We start from the raw sequence: 17,257 nt of genomic DNA on the forward strand, positions 1-17,257 counted from the left end.
CCCACCCTATTTTGTACATATACAAAGATATGGACTATGTCAGTGTTGCTGGAGGTCTGAAAATATTCAAGGAAAAACTTAGTTCCTGATTGAGCCTGTGTTTTTCTTATATCCTCATCTTTTGCATGTACCTGCTTATATGTTGATAATATATTCATATATTTAATTCATCATATTAATCAGCCCTGGTGTGGAGGTTAACCAAACTCTGCATGGGCTCTTGGGACTTCACATGATCCTTTATCTGGGACACTTAAAAATTGCACATTCCATCTGTTATTTTAATTAATAAAAATCTGGCTCTATGCAAATACCTTTCTCTGGGTTGCCTTGAGAGTTTGCCCTCTGGGACTTTATCCACTCAATCATTAACTGAGCTGTTGCATTTAATATTCTGTGAATTGCTGGTGGGGCCTTTGAACTGAAGAGCTCAAGTGACTGAAATCCACAAATCTGTCATTTGGCACTCAGTATTCACTTGGCTGGGTGTAGGAAGATTCAGATTTTTACACGTACCATCTTAACATCTCATCTTGTGGTGTATGGAATGTTCACCCACATTAGTGCACTTTGGAAAACATCTCAGCCCTCTCCTTCATAGGGTTTTGATATTGTGAGAAACTCTAGAGTTCATCTAAGGACTCCAAGAGATTAGAGTCCTCATCCAAGAGATTAGAGAACAGAAAAAGACAGGTGAAAATGACCTGCCCATAATCATATAAGACATGGTCACTTGCCTGCCTCCTATGATTCACACTTTTCTGGTTTTTCTTCTTTGTTTCCTTTACAGGCTAGTTCTCTTCTTCCCAATCCTTGACTATTGTCATTCCCCAGGATTCTGCCTTTGTTCCTTTTGTAGTCTCTCAAATAAGGAAACAAATAAGCATTTATTAAATGTCAGTTCTGTGCCAAGCAGTGCAAGAGGAATGAGGGATAAAAAGACAAATACAAATAGTCCTGCCCTCGAGGAACTTAGAGTCTACTGAAGGAAGACAACATATACATACAGATGTGTGTGTGTGTAGACTATTGTAGTAGATTTCTTCTGGCTTCTCCTCTCAAATCCACCCCCTTTTCCCACTCCAGTCCATCTTCCATTTGACTGTCAAATTGAACTCCCTTAAATGCCAGTTTGACCGTATCACTCCCCTATTCAGTAATCTCCAATGGCTCCCTATAACCTCTGGGGTAAAATTAAAATCCTCTGTTTGGCTTTTAGAGCCCTCCATAACAGCTTCTTTCTGCCTTTTTGACATTTTTACATCTTGCTGCCCTCCACCTGCTAAAACACACATATTCTACCGTCCAGTGACACTGACCTCCTCGTTGTTCCTCAAGCATGACACTCTATCCACTGACTGAGTATTTTCACAGACTATCCCTCATGCTTAGAACTCCCTCCTTCCTCATCTGCCTTCTGGATTCCCTGGCTTCCTTCAAGCCTCAGCTAAAATCCCACTTTATGCAAAGAGCCTTTCTTAGCCCCACTTAATGTTAGTGCCTTCCCTCGAGATTTATCTCCAATTTTATCCTGTATTTAACTCGTTTGTATATTCTTGTTTGCATGCTGTCTCTCCCATTAGAGTGTGTGCTCCTTGGGGGTGGGGACTTTCTCCTGCCTTTATGTCTCCAGCATGTAACACCATAGCACATAGAAGGCACTTGATAACTGTTTATCGATTGACTGGTTGACTGGTCCTCTTCCCATTGGAGAATCTCCCATCTCCAAGCTGTTACTGCTAAGTGACTCCTGAGCTACTGAGGGTCCCACAAGCATGCGGCAGAGCTTAAACTCGTGAAGGAACATTATGCCTTTCTTTGTATCCCCAGTGCTTAGCACAGTGACTGGAAAATAGTGGACTTATTGACTGACTGATGAGGAATGAGATCATCTCTAAAATCCTTCTACCTGCCATGCTCTATGTACCGTAATCTGGAACATCGCCCCACTTGGACATCCTGTATGCAAGAGCACTTTCTTCCCCCTTTCCCTTTCTAACATGCTTGGATTGATGACATTTATTGCAGTATTCCTAGTCAACGGTAAAACAAACCCAATAACATTTCAAATACTACCTAGAGCTGAAGGATTTCAGGCTTAGCAGGTCTAGTCACTAAACAACATTTTACACCCTGTCACAGCAATCGCAGCTTTCAGTCATATTCTGAGAGCTAAATCAGGAAGCTCATAATTATCATCATTAGTGGGCTTGCTCTTTTTTTTTTCTTTTTGAACAGTGATGAAGTATTCTCAGCTTGGTAGTGTTTAGTGTAACATGTATAGTCCAACCAAGTTCATGTTGACATTTCCAAGGCGGGGGTGGGGGGAAGGGATGGAATTTGCTTTCTTTAATTTTACACTCCACACCAATGCATTTCTGAATAACTGATTACGTGCCACCCCTCGGGCTTAATTCTTGCTTTCTATTTAAAACCTGTGCTAGCAGAATTACTCAACTACTCATGGCAATGTTTGGGACAACTTGAGAACTGATATTGGCATACCACTGGGCAGATGATGGCAGAGCCATGAGGGTTTCCACTGAGTTTGTACATAAGCTGCCAAGTTGGAAAGAACAAAAGTCGAAATCAACTTCCACCTGTCCTTTAAAAATTATTATTAAATGGAGCTTTTGGTCAAATCGAGAAGGCAATAGAATGTAGGCTCCTTTAGGGCAGGGGCCATTTCATTTGGGTTTGTGTATCTCTTAGAACTTAGCACAAAGTCAGTGCTTAATAAAGGGTTATTGAATACTCTGGTTATGTGAAGAACAATTTCTCTGGGCTCCAGGAGAAGCAGAGCCTCAGGGGTGTAGAATGGTCTAGGTCAGGGGAAGAAGGGCTCTGAACTATGCCAAAGACTGTAGTCTGGCTTTCTCTCCAAATCCTACTAGGCTAACTAGTGGCCTGGTTTCTGCTGCCTTCCTCCAGCCTAGGAACCTTCATGAAATTGTTGCAAATTAAAGTTAGTCTGGGAGAGCTCTGTTACTTAAATATCCATTGAGTGTCCCACACTCTCCAATGTATGGCGGGCCCAGAAAGTAGCACATGTCTCTGCTCAGATGCACAAGGTGTCTTGGAGAATAGGAGACCCAGGTCCAATTTTAGTATGACATTTACTAATGGCAAGATGTTGGACAAGTCATTTCACCTCTCTAGGCTTCAGTTTCTTCAACTGTAAAGTTGGGATAATAATTCTTGTACTGTGTACACCCACAGAGTCGCTGTAAGTTGCAGTGCTTTGTCATCTCTTAAAGGGAAATTAAAGTGTGAGCTCTCATTTTTATTCTCTGGACTTGGGTAGGATAGGAAAAAATACAATGTAAATTCTCCTGGATCCACTGCTCCTTAGAGTTTGCTTTAAGTCCTGGGCTTCCCATAAAAAATTGTTATGATATAGACTTAGAGGGAATCAAGGCTGGAAGGGACTTTAGAACATAGAAAGTTAGAACTAAAAGAGAGACTTCAGAACAGATTTGAAGGGCCCTTAAAACACAGAATGTCATAGTGGGAAGGGGTTTTAGTACAGAGGATATAATAGCTTGAAGGTGCCTTAGAACAGAGAATATTAGAACTTGAGATGCAAGAGAACAAATAGCTGAATCTCTTAATTTTACAGAGGAGGAAATTGAGGCAGAGTTCCTTGTTGAAGGTCACATAGCTAGTAATGGTCAGACCTAGAACTATGACTTCTCCTGATTCTTAAACCAATGCAATTAGTTTGCAGTATGTTAACACTTTCTTCCTAGAGTAAAGAAAACTAAAACTAAAATTCCCCAAATATTTGGTCATAAATTTCTATGCATTGATTATAAACTTTTGTTGAAGAAGGAGACAGTGGAAATAGTGTTGGATTTGGTGACCTGGTTTCAGACCCCAGCTCTGCCTCATACTACCAATGTAACCCTGGGCAAGTTTACTTCCCATCACAGGACCTGTTTCCCAATGAGAAATTAGACGAGATGACCTCCGAGTTCCTTTGCAGTTCTAAATCTATGATTCTACGAAGTTGTTGTCGCTTTTCCTCAGCTTTGGTACTCACACCTCTTCAGTATCCTCAGTTGCCTCTGAGGTAGAGTAAAACAACTCCTCCCAAAGTCTCCTTTGAAAGATGACTCTGAATCCCAGAAAACTCTTCATTTTTCACAGCTTCACCGATTGGTTTAGATTCCTCCACTATCATGCACAGTAGATTATAAGCTCCTTGAAGGTAGGGACAGTTTTTCTTTTTCCTATTTATATCTCCAGTGCTTAGCACAGTGCCTGGCACACAGTAGGCACTTAATAAATGTTTATTGTATTGCATGACTATTATACTTGGATGCTCTGAACAAGATGGTAGTACTAGCTTAGTCATGGGCAGAGAACCAAATAATCTAATAACAAACAAAAGATAATCAAAAGATCTTAGAGTTCTCAGATCTATTTTATCAAGCCCCATCCTCTCTCCTAAATAGCAGTCTTATATCTCAAAATGCCTATTGGACATTCCAAATTGGATGACCCATAGACATATTAAACACAACATGTCTAGAATTGCACTCATTATCTTTCCTCCCAAGATGTCCCCTCTTCTGAACTTCCCCATTACTATTAAGGGCAGCATCATCTTCCCAGTCATCCAGACTCACAACCTAGAGTCATCCTCACCTCCTCATTCTCTCTCACCCACTATATCCAGTCGATTTCCAAGTCCTATTATTTGTAGCTTTGTAACATCCTTTTTATATGCACCCTCCTTGTAATCTCTTCTGATGCTGCCTCCACTCTAATACAGGCTCTCATCACCTCACTCATGGCCTATTATGATAGCCTTTTGTTTTGTCTCCCTGCCACAAGTCTCTACCCACTCCAATCCACCCTCCCTTCAGCTATCAAAGTGATCCTTCTAAAACAAAGGTCAGACCATATTCCCCCCTCCTCCCACACTCAATGACTCTAGTGACTCCCTCTCATTTCCAGGATCAAGTATAAAATCTTCTGTTTGGCATTCAAAGACATTTCTATATTGACCCCTCCCACATTCCCAGTGTTCTTACAAATTACTTCTTTTTCTTTTGTTTTCTTTTTTCTTTCTTTTCTTTTTTTTTTTTTGGTGAGGCAATTGGGGTTAAGTGACTTGCCCAGGGTCACACAGCTAGTAAATGTCAAGTGTCTGAGGCCGGATTTGAACTCAGGGGATCCTGACTCCAGGGCTGGTACTCTATCCACTGCACCATAGCTGCCCCCTACAAATTACACCTTTCCAGGCACTCAGCAATTCAGTGCTATTGGTCTTTGTGCTTTGCCTCATATAAGACACGCCATCTCCCATCTTCAGGCATGTTCACCTATTATTCCCCCATACCTGGAATTCTTTGCTTTCTCATGTCTATTTCCTGGCTTCCTTCAAGTCCCAGCTAGACTTTCATCATCTGCAAGAAAACTTTCCTGATCCCTCTCAATCCCAGTGCCTTTCCTCTTCTGTTTATCTCCAATTGTCTTGTATATATCTTGTTTGTGCATAGCTTTGTGTGTGTGTGTGTGTGTGTGTGTGTGTGTGTGCGTGTGTGTGTGTGTGTGTGTTGTCTCTTCTATTAGAAGAAAACAGATACTGTTTTTTTTTCATTCTGTGTCCCCCTTAAGCATTTTACACATTACTAAGTGCTCACTGAGTGACTGATTCAGAACTCCTATGCTCCTCTAGCCTTGTTCCATGATAAAACATAGGCAATAGCTGGTCATCAAGCCTGTGTTTGAAGAACTCAAGTAAGGGGCTCCCACTACCCCCCAAAGCATCCCTTTATTCAATGAATATTTGTTTATCACATCCTACATGTAAAATCATGTTGATGTTGAAGATACAAAGAAAGTATAATAACAATGTCATCTTTTCTCATTAGACCCATTAGAATCATCAATTTTCAGGAAGGATGACTTAGACACCATTTAGCACAACCACCTTAACTTAAATGTGTACTTTTTTTAGACAGAATGAACTCTCACCTGGAAATTGAATTTAGATGTTTCTAGTCACAACATGCCATGGCTGCACAATCATGATTTTAGCTTTTCTGAAAAATACAAGATGGAATTATGTCTGCAAATTAGTCAGAGATGATATGTATTTCATAAAATATTTCTGGAAATTAAAGCATAAAATTTAGTTAATTAGCTTAAGAATAATAACTTGGTATAAAGGAGAGAGCATTAAGCTGAATAGACCAGGATTCTATTCCTGGATAAGCCACTAACTATTTGTATGTGACTTTAGATTTGTCATTTGACTTCTCAGGGATTTAGATGAACCAATCTGTTAAATGAGTGGGTTGTACTGGATGATCTCTAAAATTCTTAGCAACTTACCCTCTCATCTCTCCCTCTTCCCTTCCCTTCCCTTCTCTTCCCTTCCCTTCCCTTCCCTTCCTTTCCCTTTCATTCCTCCCCTCCCCCTCCAAATTCAGAGAGGTTTTATATTTGTTTGTCATTATACCCATGAAGGCAGTAGCAACAGAATTTAGTGACAGATTGGATATGCCATGAAGAAGAGGAAAGAATCAAAGATCAAAGTAGTAGAAACAGTTGCATCAAGGACCCAATTCTTTTAGGTGAAACACATTTCTGAACTTAGCATTCAAGCAAAATTGCAAATTGTGATTTGATTTAAAAAAAAACACATTTTGCATCATACAATGGACAGAGACTGGACTTATGATTTCCTTGGTAAGAAGAACTCATATGTGAGGAAACTCTCTTGCTGATTGGCATCTTTTCTGCAACTTGTAGGCTTAATGAGTTTCCAAGACCACTAAGAGGTGACGTGACCTGCTTAGAATTACAAAACTGGCTTGTGTCAGAGGCAGGACCTGATCCCCAGGTCTTCCTGGAAGAGAGAACACCCCTTTGTCCATGACACCACCAACCTCACACAAACTAGACAGAAATGCACCTGCCAAGACTGTAAAGTGAGGGCATAGAGTGAGCGTGATGACTTATGTCTCCTTTGTTCTTTTCTCTTTGGCAGCTCCAGAAGTATTCCAGGTGTTTATGGATGGAGGCCCAGGATACTCCTACCCTGTAGATTGGTGGTCCCTGGGAGTTACAGCTTATGAATTATTGCGTGGTTGGGTAAGGAATGCTTGCTGTTCCCTAGAGAGTGGGAGCAGAGAGTTCAGAAGCAGCTGGGTGTCCCGTAAAATAAAAGTATAATCCCAGCAATAAGCACAAGGCCTTGTACACAGTCAGTGCTTAGTAAATGTTTGTTGTTTGTGCACATGCTATACTGTAGCTAAATCAGAGAAGAGTCCTGAGTTCAAGTGCTGACTCTGCCCCTTACACAGAAAGGTAGCAAGGTATAGAGAACTTGGAGCCAAGAGGATCAAGGTTCAAATCTCACCTCAAACCCTTACTAGTTATTTGAGCCTGAATCTCAGCCTCTCTTACCCTAATTTTCCTCCTCTCCAAAATAGGGATCATAATAGCACCTATCTCATAAGGTTCTTTTAAGGCTGAAAGAAGAGTGCATAGACAGACAGACAGACAGTTAGATAGATAGATGGATAGATAGCACTTTGTAAACCTTAAAATATTATACAAATGTTATCTATTATCAGAATTACTGCATGGCTATGGTATTTTTTCTGGGACTCAGTTTTCTCTGTAAAATAATAATGATAATAATTACTTTAATTGCTACATTAAGTCCTTTTGTTTTTACCACAGCCCTATCAGCAAAATAGGTACTAAAAGTATTATTATTCCCATTTTAGAGGAAGGGAAACTGAGGTGCAGAGTATCAAATGCTATTAAAACCCAATGTTCTTTGTAATATAGCAGTAAATTACCTATAAGGCCTTTTTCTGACGCTATGATTCTAAGTCTCAGTTCCTTCACACGTTTCTTTAAAATGTACTTATTGTGTGTGTGTGTGTGTGTGTGTGTGTGTGTGTGTGCTTTCCCTAGCATTTAAAAATTAAAAAAAAATTAAGTTCCCTAAATTCACCAATCAGGACAGAAGTAATTTCCTTCAGAATTGTTAAGTGCTACAGGCTTTTTGTGACTTTCTTTGCTCCATTGATCTGTGCCCTAAAAAGGTAATGTCATAGTCTGTGATATGAGGATGAGCTATAGGATGTAGTCAGCACCAGAGCATATGCTGCTGAGCTAATCAATTAACTGATACAAGTTTAGAGCAGAAATTTTCAAGGCATGGCTGAAATTCCTGGGCAATTAAAAAAAAAGCAGCTGGAGTTCCAGTCATTCCTCTTGGGTCTTAGCTATCCCCTAATTCTCATGAAGAAAGACAAGTATTTTCCTCAAGTAAAGTGATGGCCCAGTCTCTCTGGCTTTGGGTATCTGTGGTTTCATTTTGAATTCTGCCAAGGGTCTTCTTTTCAGGGAGTCTGACAGCACTTTGAATTGGCTTTCCCAATGGGGACCTTCAGTTTCTGCAGCCTGGAAAATGTCAGTTTGATGAAAGTTCATTTCTTTTTTCCCATTTTGGTCCAGATCTGTAATTTCTTTGGTGTAGGGCCCTCATTCATTCAACAACTATCTGTCCAGCACCTACTTGCTATGTGCTAGGCCCTACGCGAGGCACGAAGGATATAAGGATAAATAGGCAATGGCCCCTGTTCTCTGGGGGCTCTCATCCTCTCAGGGGGAGACATAGAAGCCAAGAAGAAAATACAAAATCTATGCAAAGTAAATACAAAATAATTTGGAGCAGGAGGGCAATGGGGGGGAATGGGAGAATAAAGAAATACTTTTACTTAATAAGAAAATACATGAGTAGAGCTCTCAGTCAGTCTAATAGAAAGAACCATTTTCTAGAATTATTAATAAATAAACATGTATTAAGCATCTGCTATGTGCCAGACACTGCACTAAGGTTTAGCGATACAAAGAAAGACGAAAAACAGTCCTCGCCTTCAAGGAGCTTCCATTCCAATGGGGGAAGTAACACACAAAAGAAAGCGGAAGAGAGGGGAAGAGGGAAGGCGCCTTGCCCTTGGCCATGATGGAGAGGTCCAAAGGGATGGGGGGAGGAAATGATGAGTAGAGGAGAGGAAATGTGAACTGAGCTTTGAAGGGATCACGGAAGGCAAAAAGGAGAAGAAAGACTATTCCAGGTAGGAGAAATAGCCCATTCAAAGGCAGCAAGGCAGCAGGTGAAATTTCATGTATGGGGAACAGGCACGAAATCAATTTGACTGGAATAGTGAGTCCATGGTGGGGAGTACTGAGAAGTTATCCTAGAAATCACAGTTAACTTTGGGTTGGCCCTCCCTGCTTTTAGCTCTTGTTGAGACAGTCCCTCCCTGCCCCTCCAAAAAATCTTTCTAAACAGAGCTTTCTAAAGATGAAAAGGGGAAGACCCAGGAGGCAGTGAGTCCCTGATTACTAAGGGTCTTAAGGAGAGGCTACATTACCACTTGTCAAAGATGTTGTAGATTGGGATATTGCCTGGCACATATTAGGTGCTTAATAAACATTTATTGATTGAGAGTTCATGTTTCATATAAGAGGTTGAGTTAATGACCTCTGAGGTCTTTTCAAGCTCCAAGATTCTATCATTTTTGAGCTGAAGCTCTGGGGAAGAGAGGATTATAGAAAATAACTCGTATTTCCACAGTACTTTTCAGGTTTGAAGAGTACTTTTTTCACAGTTACCCTTTGAGATAGTATATCAAGGATCTATGATTTCCCCATCATGGAAACTCCCTCTGTGTGCAGGTAACCATGCTGATTGTAACCCATCTATAACTTAGTTAAAAAGTCTTAGGGAGTGGCCCAAGTCTTAGAAAGGATAAGTGTCAAGATTATGGCCACACATCTATATTAGGGGTATTTGAACCAGGGTCTTTCAGACTTAAAGTCCTAAGATTTTGTTCACTATAGCACATTGCTTCCTGAGGTAAGCAGTACAGGTCTTATTATCCCCATTTTATAAATTAGAAAACTGACTCTCAAAGAAGTTAGGACTTCTCTATTATCAGCCCTATAAATGGGCCATTTCCATAGGTGACATTTCCACTCTGACCTTAATGCTTTTGGACAGGCTGTTTCCCATGCCTGAAATGCTCCCTTTTCTAATGTTTGTCTCCTGGCCTCCATAGACCCCTTAAAGACTCAGCTCAAATTCTGTTAAGTGGTTGAAGAAGGATTCAAACCCAAGGACCCTGACTCCAAGTATCACATTCTACCCACTGTCCCACATTGTTTCTTTGAAGTTACTTGCTCTCTGCAAAGACCCTGAAAACTTTCATTTGTTCCAGTTTAGAACTATCTCTTGTAGAATAATTGCTAACACATAAATAAAATTGATTTAACTATCTTCCATCTGCCATTCTGACAGAGAGGCCCAGGAGAAGGGAAATGACCATTAGAAAGGAGCAGGAGACTGGTAGAAGAAAAGCAACATATTCCAGGGACCTGATAATAAATCCTTGCACCATTGCCCAGGCAGGATGTACTTGCCTCTTTCTCTATCTTGGCTTTGGGAAATGTTCAGAAACCCCACTCCTTGGTGGGAAATGCTCCATTTTTGTAGCTCAGGCTGGAAAGGAGGGTGCTTTGCTCCATCCTACAAGAACTCCTGTCTGTAGCTCTGGGGCTTTTGTGCCAGATGAAGCAGTATACTCAGATTAGCCAATTTTGTTATTTTTTTTTTTGTCATGGCAATGTGCTTCCAAAACATGCCTCCTTTCTTAGCCGGGAGGAGTAGCAACCTGGGTGCAAAGTCAGATAAACTCTGGACAATGAAAGTTAAGTGAGAGAGATGATGAAATGGGGTCAGCTGGAAGAGGAGTTTGGACTAGCTGGGGCCACAACTGGTGAATGAGATGCTTTTATTTGTGCTCGCAATGAAGCTTTATCTCAGAGCTTTATCGAGTCTTCGAGCTGCTTAAAAGCAACAAACCACTTAGAACACAAAGATCCTGCCTTGATGCTTTTTTGCTAAAAACAGTGAAGGGGTTATTGATACTTGGAAGTCTATATTCTACTGTGTGGACAAATTAAGGGCCATACACCTCCTGTGTCAATTTAATACAACAAATGACATTTTTTTAAACATCTATTGCAGATCAGCATGTGATATTCTGGGAAAGAAGAAAAATAAATAAATAAAGCCTTTGCTCCCTCCTCCCCTTCTATTCCATTTATTCATTAAATACTTTCTCTGTACAAAACACTTAAAGTCTCATGGGAAATACAAAGGGAATTATGATGTAGTCCTGCCCTCACAGAGTTTATACTCTAAAAGCTTATTGCTTGTTCTACTTTACTAGCAGCAGTAGGCAGAGTGGGAGAAAAGAGCAGCCGGGGGTGGGGGGAAAGGTTTCTTTCAGTTCCACTGAGGCAGCTAGGTGGCCTAACTAATAGAGGGCTGGACCTACAGTCAGGAAGACCTTAGCTCAAATCCATCCTCAGATACTTACTAGTAAGGCAAGTCCCTTAACCTCTCTGTGTTTCTGTTTTTCCATCTATAAAACAGGGATAACAATTGCATTGACATCATAGAGTTTTTGTGAGAAACAAATGAATTAACATATAAAGCACTTTACAAACTTTAAAGTGCTATATAAGTGCCAGTTGATATTTATCATTATCATCGTTGTCATCATCGTCATCATCAATGCATCATTAATTGCAAATAGAAAAATCATAAACCAGAAGGTCAGATTAGGTCAAGACCAAGGTTTCTGTTCATGGTTGAAATCCCAGGAGCTGACACAAGTGGGAAAAAGCTGATCGCAGGAGCAGAGTGGTCGATATTGGATCAGAACAGGGTATGTCAAAGGATATTTGTCTGACTCAGCCCATCTCCCCAAAGCTTTGTTTCTTTTTGGCAGCTATTTGCATTTACATTGTCACCCTACACTGACTTGTTGGCTGGGTCCTTGGCCAGGTGCAAAGTGCTTGGCCTTGATTCAGTTGTGCAAGTAAGTAATGGGTTGAAACTCTGAGTCATGGGGGGAAGCTATGCCACATTTGTAAATACTTTTGATATGAAATAGAACATTGTATGGTCACAGGAGAGGTTAAAAAGTGACATTAGTTTAGATGAGAGATAATTCCCTTTTGACTCAGCAATTGGGAGATATATAAGGGTGGGAGGTTGAAGAGACAGGGAAGGATTTAGTAGGTAGGACCTTGGAAGTGATACATTTTCTACCACATCACATTATACCACTCATAGGGCCAGTTTGCCATGCTTTGAACACAGGACGCTCTCAAAAATATTTGTTGCTTTGAATATTAGTCAATGAAAGACATCTAATAAGACTTATATGGTCTAACTTGGAGTGAAGCGAGCAGAACCAGCAGAACCTTGTACACAGTAACAGCCATGGTGTGCGATGACTAATATTGATAGACTTAACCCTTGTCAGCAATTCAAGGATCTAAGACATCTCCAAAGGCCTCCAAAGAAAGAACTATGGAGTTTGGATATAGATCGAAGCATATTACTTGCTATTTTTTTTTCTTCTGTTGTGTTTTGTTTCCTCTTTCTGGTGGTTCCTCCTATTGGTTCTAATTCTTACTTACAACATCACTAATGTGAAAATATGTTGAAAAAAAGAAAGACATCTAAAATAGACAAATAATAATCAAAGATGTAGAACCCAATTCTCTATTCTGTGGTCTTTAATAATTTTATTACATGTCTATGCTTACCATTAAGAACACAGAATTTCTTGAAAAAGCATTCTCAAACTTTTTTCCCATCAAGATTATTAGTCCTATACCAATCAGGGTGATTTCATAGCATTTTGCTCTATTAGAGAATGCAGAACCTGATTGTGAAGTCTAAGGCTGGTGTTGAAAGTTATAAATGAGAAACAATAACATAGGAAGTTAATGTTTTAAATCATTTCCCCTTTTTCCCCAGAGATCCCTTCATGCTTTAAATATAGATCTATAAACATGTAAAATACTCTCACATTAAATACCAGTTAGAAGATGGAGGAAAAAAGAAATTCAAAAAAGAAACCCTAAGTATTTCCAATAAAAAGCCCATAGCCTCCTCATGTTAGATTAAAAGCTTGGTTATTCAGCATCCAATTCCTGACCTTTTCCAAAAGGTGAGCATTTATATTTTGGAGATAAGTAACTGAGACTGAAGAGTGGGAGGAAATAGTACAGAACAGAGGTAGCACCTTTCTCCCGTACATGCCTATATGAGCTGCCAGATTAGGCTTTCTAAAAGCCAGCTTTGATTATGTCACTTTCCCTTTCAAAATATGTTTTTTTTAATTTGTCCACTTTTTTATAGGTAAAGAAAAAAACTCCTTTCCTGGAATTAAATCAATTTAACTCAACAAAAGGTTATTAAGTGCCTACTACATATCAAGGTCTCTGGTCACAAAGATGAAAAAATTATACAACCTGCCCTCCAAGAGGGTAGAATCTAACAAAGATCCGGCATGTACAAAAGTAAGTAGATACAAGGTAGGATGTAGTGAGGGCAACGGAGTAATCCAGATAGTATTCTAGGAAAATTTGAAAAGGAAGAGAAACACTCTTAAATGAAAGGCAGGTAAGACTTCACAAGAGCATGGGCACATGAATTAGCCTTTAAAGAATTGGAGGAATAGAAGTACCTTTCTATTGTCTTATGTGTGGTGATTATTTTTGGTTCTTTGGAGACCCCTATGTTCCATGTCACACAACTACATACCACAAGTAGAAGACATGAAAATTACTATCACAAATGGTATGGAGGAGTCACAGTCTCCATCACTGGAGAAACTATTCTAATCAAGAAGCTCATAGATCCCAATGAGCATTTTAAGTATTTAAAGTTCAAGGAATAGGGAAGAGCCTGAGAAAATGCAAAGGAATTAGGAAAGAGCCTAATGAGCTCAGGGGAAAGCTGATCATTCATTTTGTGGTTTAGGGATTGATCTAAAATATAGCTGGAAAGGCAGGTAGAAACTAGCTTTTGTAGGACTTTAAATGCCAAACTGAAACACTTTTCATAGCATAAGCAATAGGGGGCTAGTGAAGATTATTTTATTAAGGTAATAAGGCAATCAAGCATGGACATTAGGAAGATTATATTTCCAGTCATGTGAAGGATAGATTAGAGAAGAAAGAGAGTCTAGAAATTAGGAAAACTGTGAAGAGGTTCTTAAACTTAAGGACTATGATCTGGAATGACCAAATATGATTCCAAAGGGTGGATGATGAAGTCTGCTACTCACCTCCCACACAGGTGATGCTCAAAATGGAGAACAAAACATACACTTTGGAATATGGCCAATGTGGGGAATTTATCGTGCTTGACTACACACATTCATTAGAAGATTTATTTTTTTTTTCAGATTTGGGAGCAGATATAAGGTAAAAAGGGGCTAGGGATAGAGTAGCCAACAAAAGGAAGAAAGAAAAGAGAGCAATCGAAGAATTTTTAAATGTGCAAAAGAAAACAGGATGACCAGGGGGAAAAATTACAGAAAAGCAGGACAGTTCTGCAAGTTACATGTTGAATTTATTGTATGCTTTAAAAAAATCCAACCTCTACATAACAGAGATTCTCAGATCAATCTATAATCCTATTTTTGTGTTAGAAGGAAATGTTCATTTCATTTAGTTTTTATCCTAAAAATTATTTATTATTTAATGATGTTATTATTATAGTAAAGGAAAGAGGTGATAAGAGGCTGTGCTAGCATAGTGGAATTGTGAGCAGAGAGGAGAAAATGGATGTGTGCAAGACTATAGAGGTAGAATTGGCAAGACTTGGCCACCCCACACTCTGGCCCTAACCCACCTTCTCAGGGTGATCTCCTTCTATCATGTTATTTGAACCCTTTCATGACAAAAAGAAATGACGACTGTGAGCTATAAATTCATCTACATTATGTAGCATTTTAAGGTTTGCTCATACTCACCAAGTACCTCTCCATTTTCCTCTCAGTGCTGTTTATTTTCAGTTCTTCTACTGGTGTTGTTATATGGCTGTGAGACTTGGAACACAAGGGTCACAAAGGATATGGGAATGAATATAGCATGGAGGGCAATGGGGAGGTGCAAAGTGGGAAGTAAGTTGCAGTCTGAAACAAATAAGGAATTTTGAGGAATGGGTATCAAAGATATTATCAGAAAAATGTGTAATCTAAAATGGAGATAGGTGGGGGATAAAAGGTAAACTCCAATACTCTTCTTAGGATGTCAGGATAAGGTGAGGAAGGCCTCCAACACATTGCGTTGATTATAGTTAACATATGGAATGATCTGAAAAAGAGTCGCATGGGCTAATCAGGCATAGGTTGGAGTCTGAATCATTCAATGAATCAACGAGCACTGATTTAGCATCTATTTTTGCCAGGGACTGTTAGGTGCTGGGGAAATAAGCACCAAGAATGGAACAATCCACATTCCTAAGAAACCCACATTATAATAGGGTAGACACTGTGTATATCTATACACACAGAATAAATTAAAAGTGAAGAAACACAAATAAACATGCAATCATTAGAAGGAAGTTAGTTTGGGAGGGAGAACATTAGCAGCTAGGGGGAGAGGAGGGATTTGGAAAGGCTTCATGCTAAAGACGGTGCCTGAGATGCATCTTAAATGGAGAGGGAGACCAAACAATGTGAAAAGAAGGAGAGTTCATGCTAATCATAGGGGACAACCAGTGCAAAGACAAGGGAGATGGGAGATGGGAGATGGAGTGTTGTATGTGAAGAACCAAGAGAACACCGGTTTGACTACTGCATTGCAGAGTGAGAGAGAGAAAGGAATTTCCAAAGAGGTTGGAAAGATATATTGACACAGGATTCTAGAGGGACCATTACTGCAAGGGAGAAACATGCAAATTAATGTAATCATAGATCCAGTTGAGAATTTTGGGTATTTAAGGATTGCAAAGTGCTTCACCAAAGGTATCTCATTTGATCCTCCCAACAAGGTTATGATGAAGGTGTTATTGTTATCTCTGTTTTACAGATAGAGAAATTGAAGCTTATAGAGGTTATGACTTATTCATGATCACTTGTGTGACCATGAGGTTTTAGCGTCTGGTCTTCTAGATTCTCTGTTTAGTGTTCTATCCACTATCATGTCATGTTCAGTTCAATGAGCCTATAGACTTTTATGGAACAAGGTATCGAGTTACATACTTAGAGGGAGATGCAATTAAGTCATGGTCCTTATCCTCAAAAGACTTACAAATTACGTCGGGGAAGGGATGGTGGAAGGCAGGATAAGATATGGGTAAAGGAGACATTGAGGAAGGGGAAGGAGCCAAGCATGACTCAGAGGTTTTGAGGTTGAGTGACTAAGAGACTGATGATGACAATTTAATAGGAATAGGAATGTTCAGAGGATGCGCAGATTTTGTCAGGGAAAAGATAAGTTCATTTTGGGACAACTCGTTGTTTCACACTAGTTGTTTATGTCGTTATTTGACTTGTCACATGTATAAAGTTTTTACTCTCAGCTAAACAGTAAACTCTTTGAGGAAAGTGACTGAGTCACTTTGTGCTCCCCACAGCACCTGGCATAATGCCTTGCAAATAATATGTTAGAGGTGAATATGGAAAAAAAAATGTTAGAGATGAAAGGGACTTTAAAACATAAAATGTTGGAGCTGGGAAGAACTTTAGAATATGGAATTTCTGACCTAAGAGAAAGGTTTGAAATCACTGATTTTGGAACCTTGATTTTACAGATGAGACCCAGGGAAGTGTAGGGAATTGCTAGAGTTAGTCACATATCTATATAGTGGGAGAGGCAAAAGTTTAATACAAGTCTTCTGACTCCTACTCTGGTCTCCTCAGTTTCCCCATCTGCATCCTTAGACACTCAATGATTCTCAAGAAATTTTAATTTTGTAGTGATCTATATTTGCTCTGCCTATGCAGATGGTCTTTTTGGGGGGGGGGACGTAAGGATATGATGGGGTGATTTTATTGATATATGGAAGGACCTGTGAGGAAATTGTCTTTATCTATCAAGGTGGATTGGCAATCATTCTATAACATATAGTCTTAGAGAGGTCCCTGGGGCCATGTGAGTTCATATACCTTCTTTCAGGATCATATAGATCATATGTACCAGAGAGGAGATGTCTTTGAGTGGTTCTATGCCAAAAAGTTAATCATTCTGAACTTAGATGAAGTTTTTAGCTTTAAATCTTTAAAAATCTTTTAAAAAACCCAGATTTTCCAAAAGCTGAGGTCTAACCAAAGCCCCTCTAAACAGCCATGGCTCTCTTATACCCCCATTATTGAATATAAACTTATTTTTTGGCATTTAAATTTCA

The 17,257-nt window shown here is 39.6% G+C and overlaps 1 protein-coding gene across 1 annotated transcript in view; it reads left to right on the plus strand.

The window, feature by feature from the left end:
* Positions 1-17,257, plus strand: part of STK32B (serine/threonine kinase 32B) — a 136,610-nt gene that overhangs the window by 86,301 nt on the left and 33,052 nt on the right. The window contains exon 5 of the mRNA XM_078148862.1: positions 7,004-7,107. Within this exon, the coding sequence (XP_078004988.1) occupies positions 7,004-7,107 (104 nt within the window). The remainder of the gene's footprint in view (positions 1-7,003; positions 7,108-17,257) is intronic.

Source organism: Phascolarctos cinereus, unplaced genomic scaffold (genome assembly GCF_003287225.1).
Source record: "Phascolarctos cinereus isolate Bilbo 61053 unplaced genomic scaffold, phaCin_HiC Scaffold_9;HRSCAF=440, whole genome shotgun sequence".
NCBI lineage: Eukaryota > Metazoa > Chordata > Mammalia > Diprotodontia > Phascolarctidae > Phascolarctos > Phascolarctos cinereus.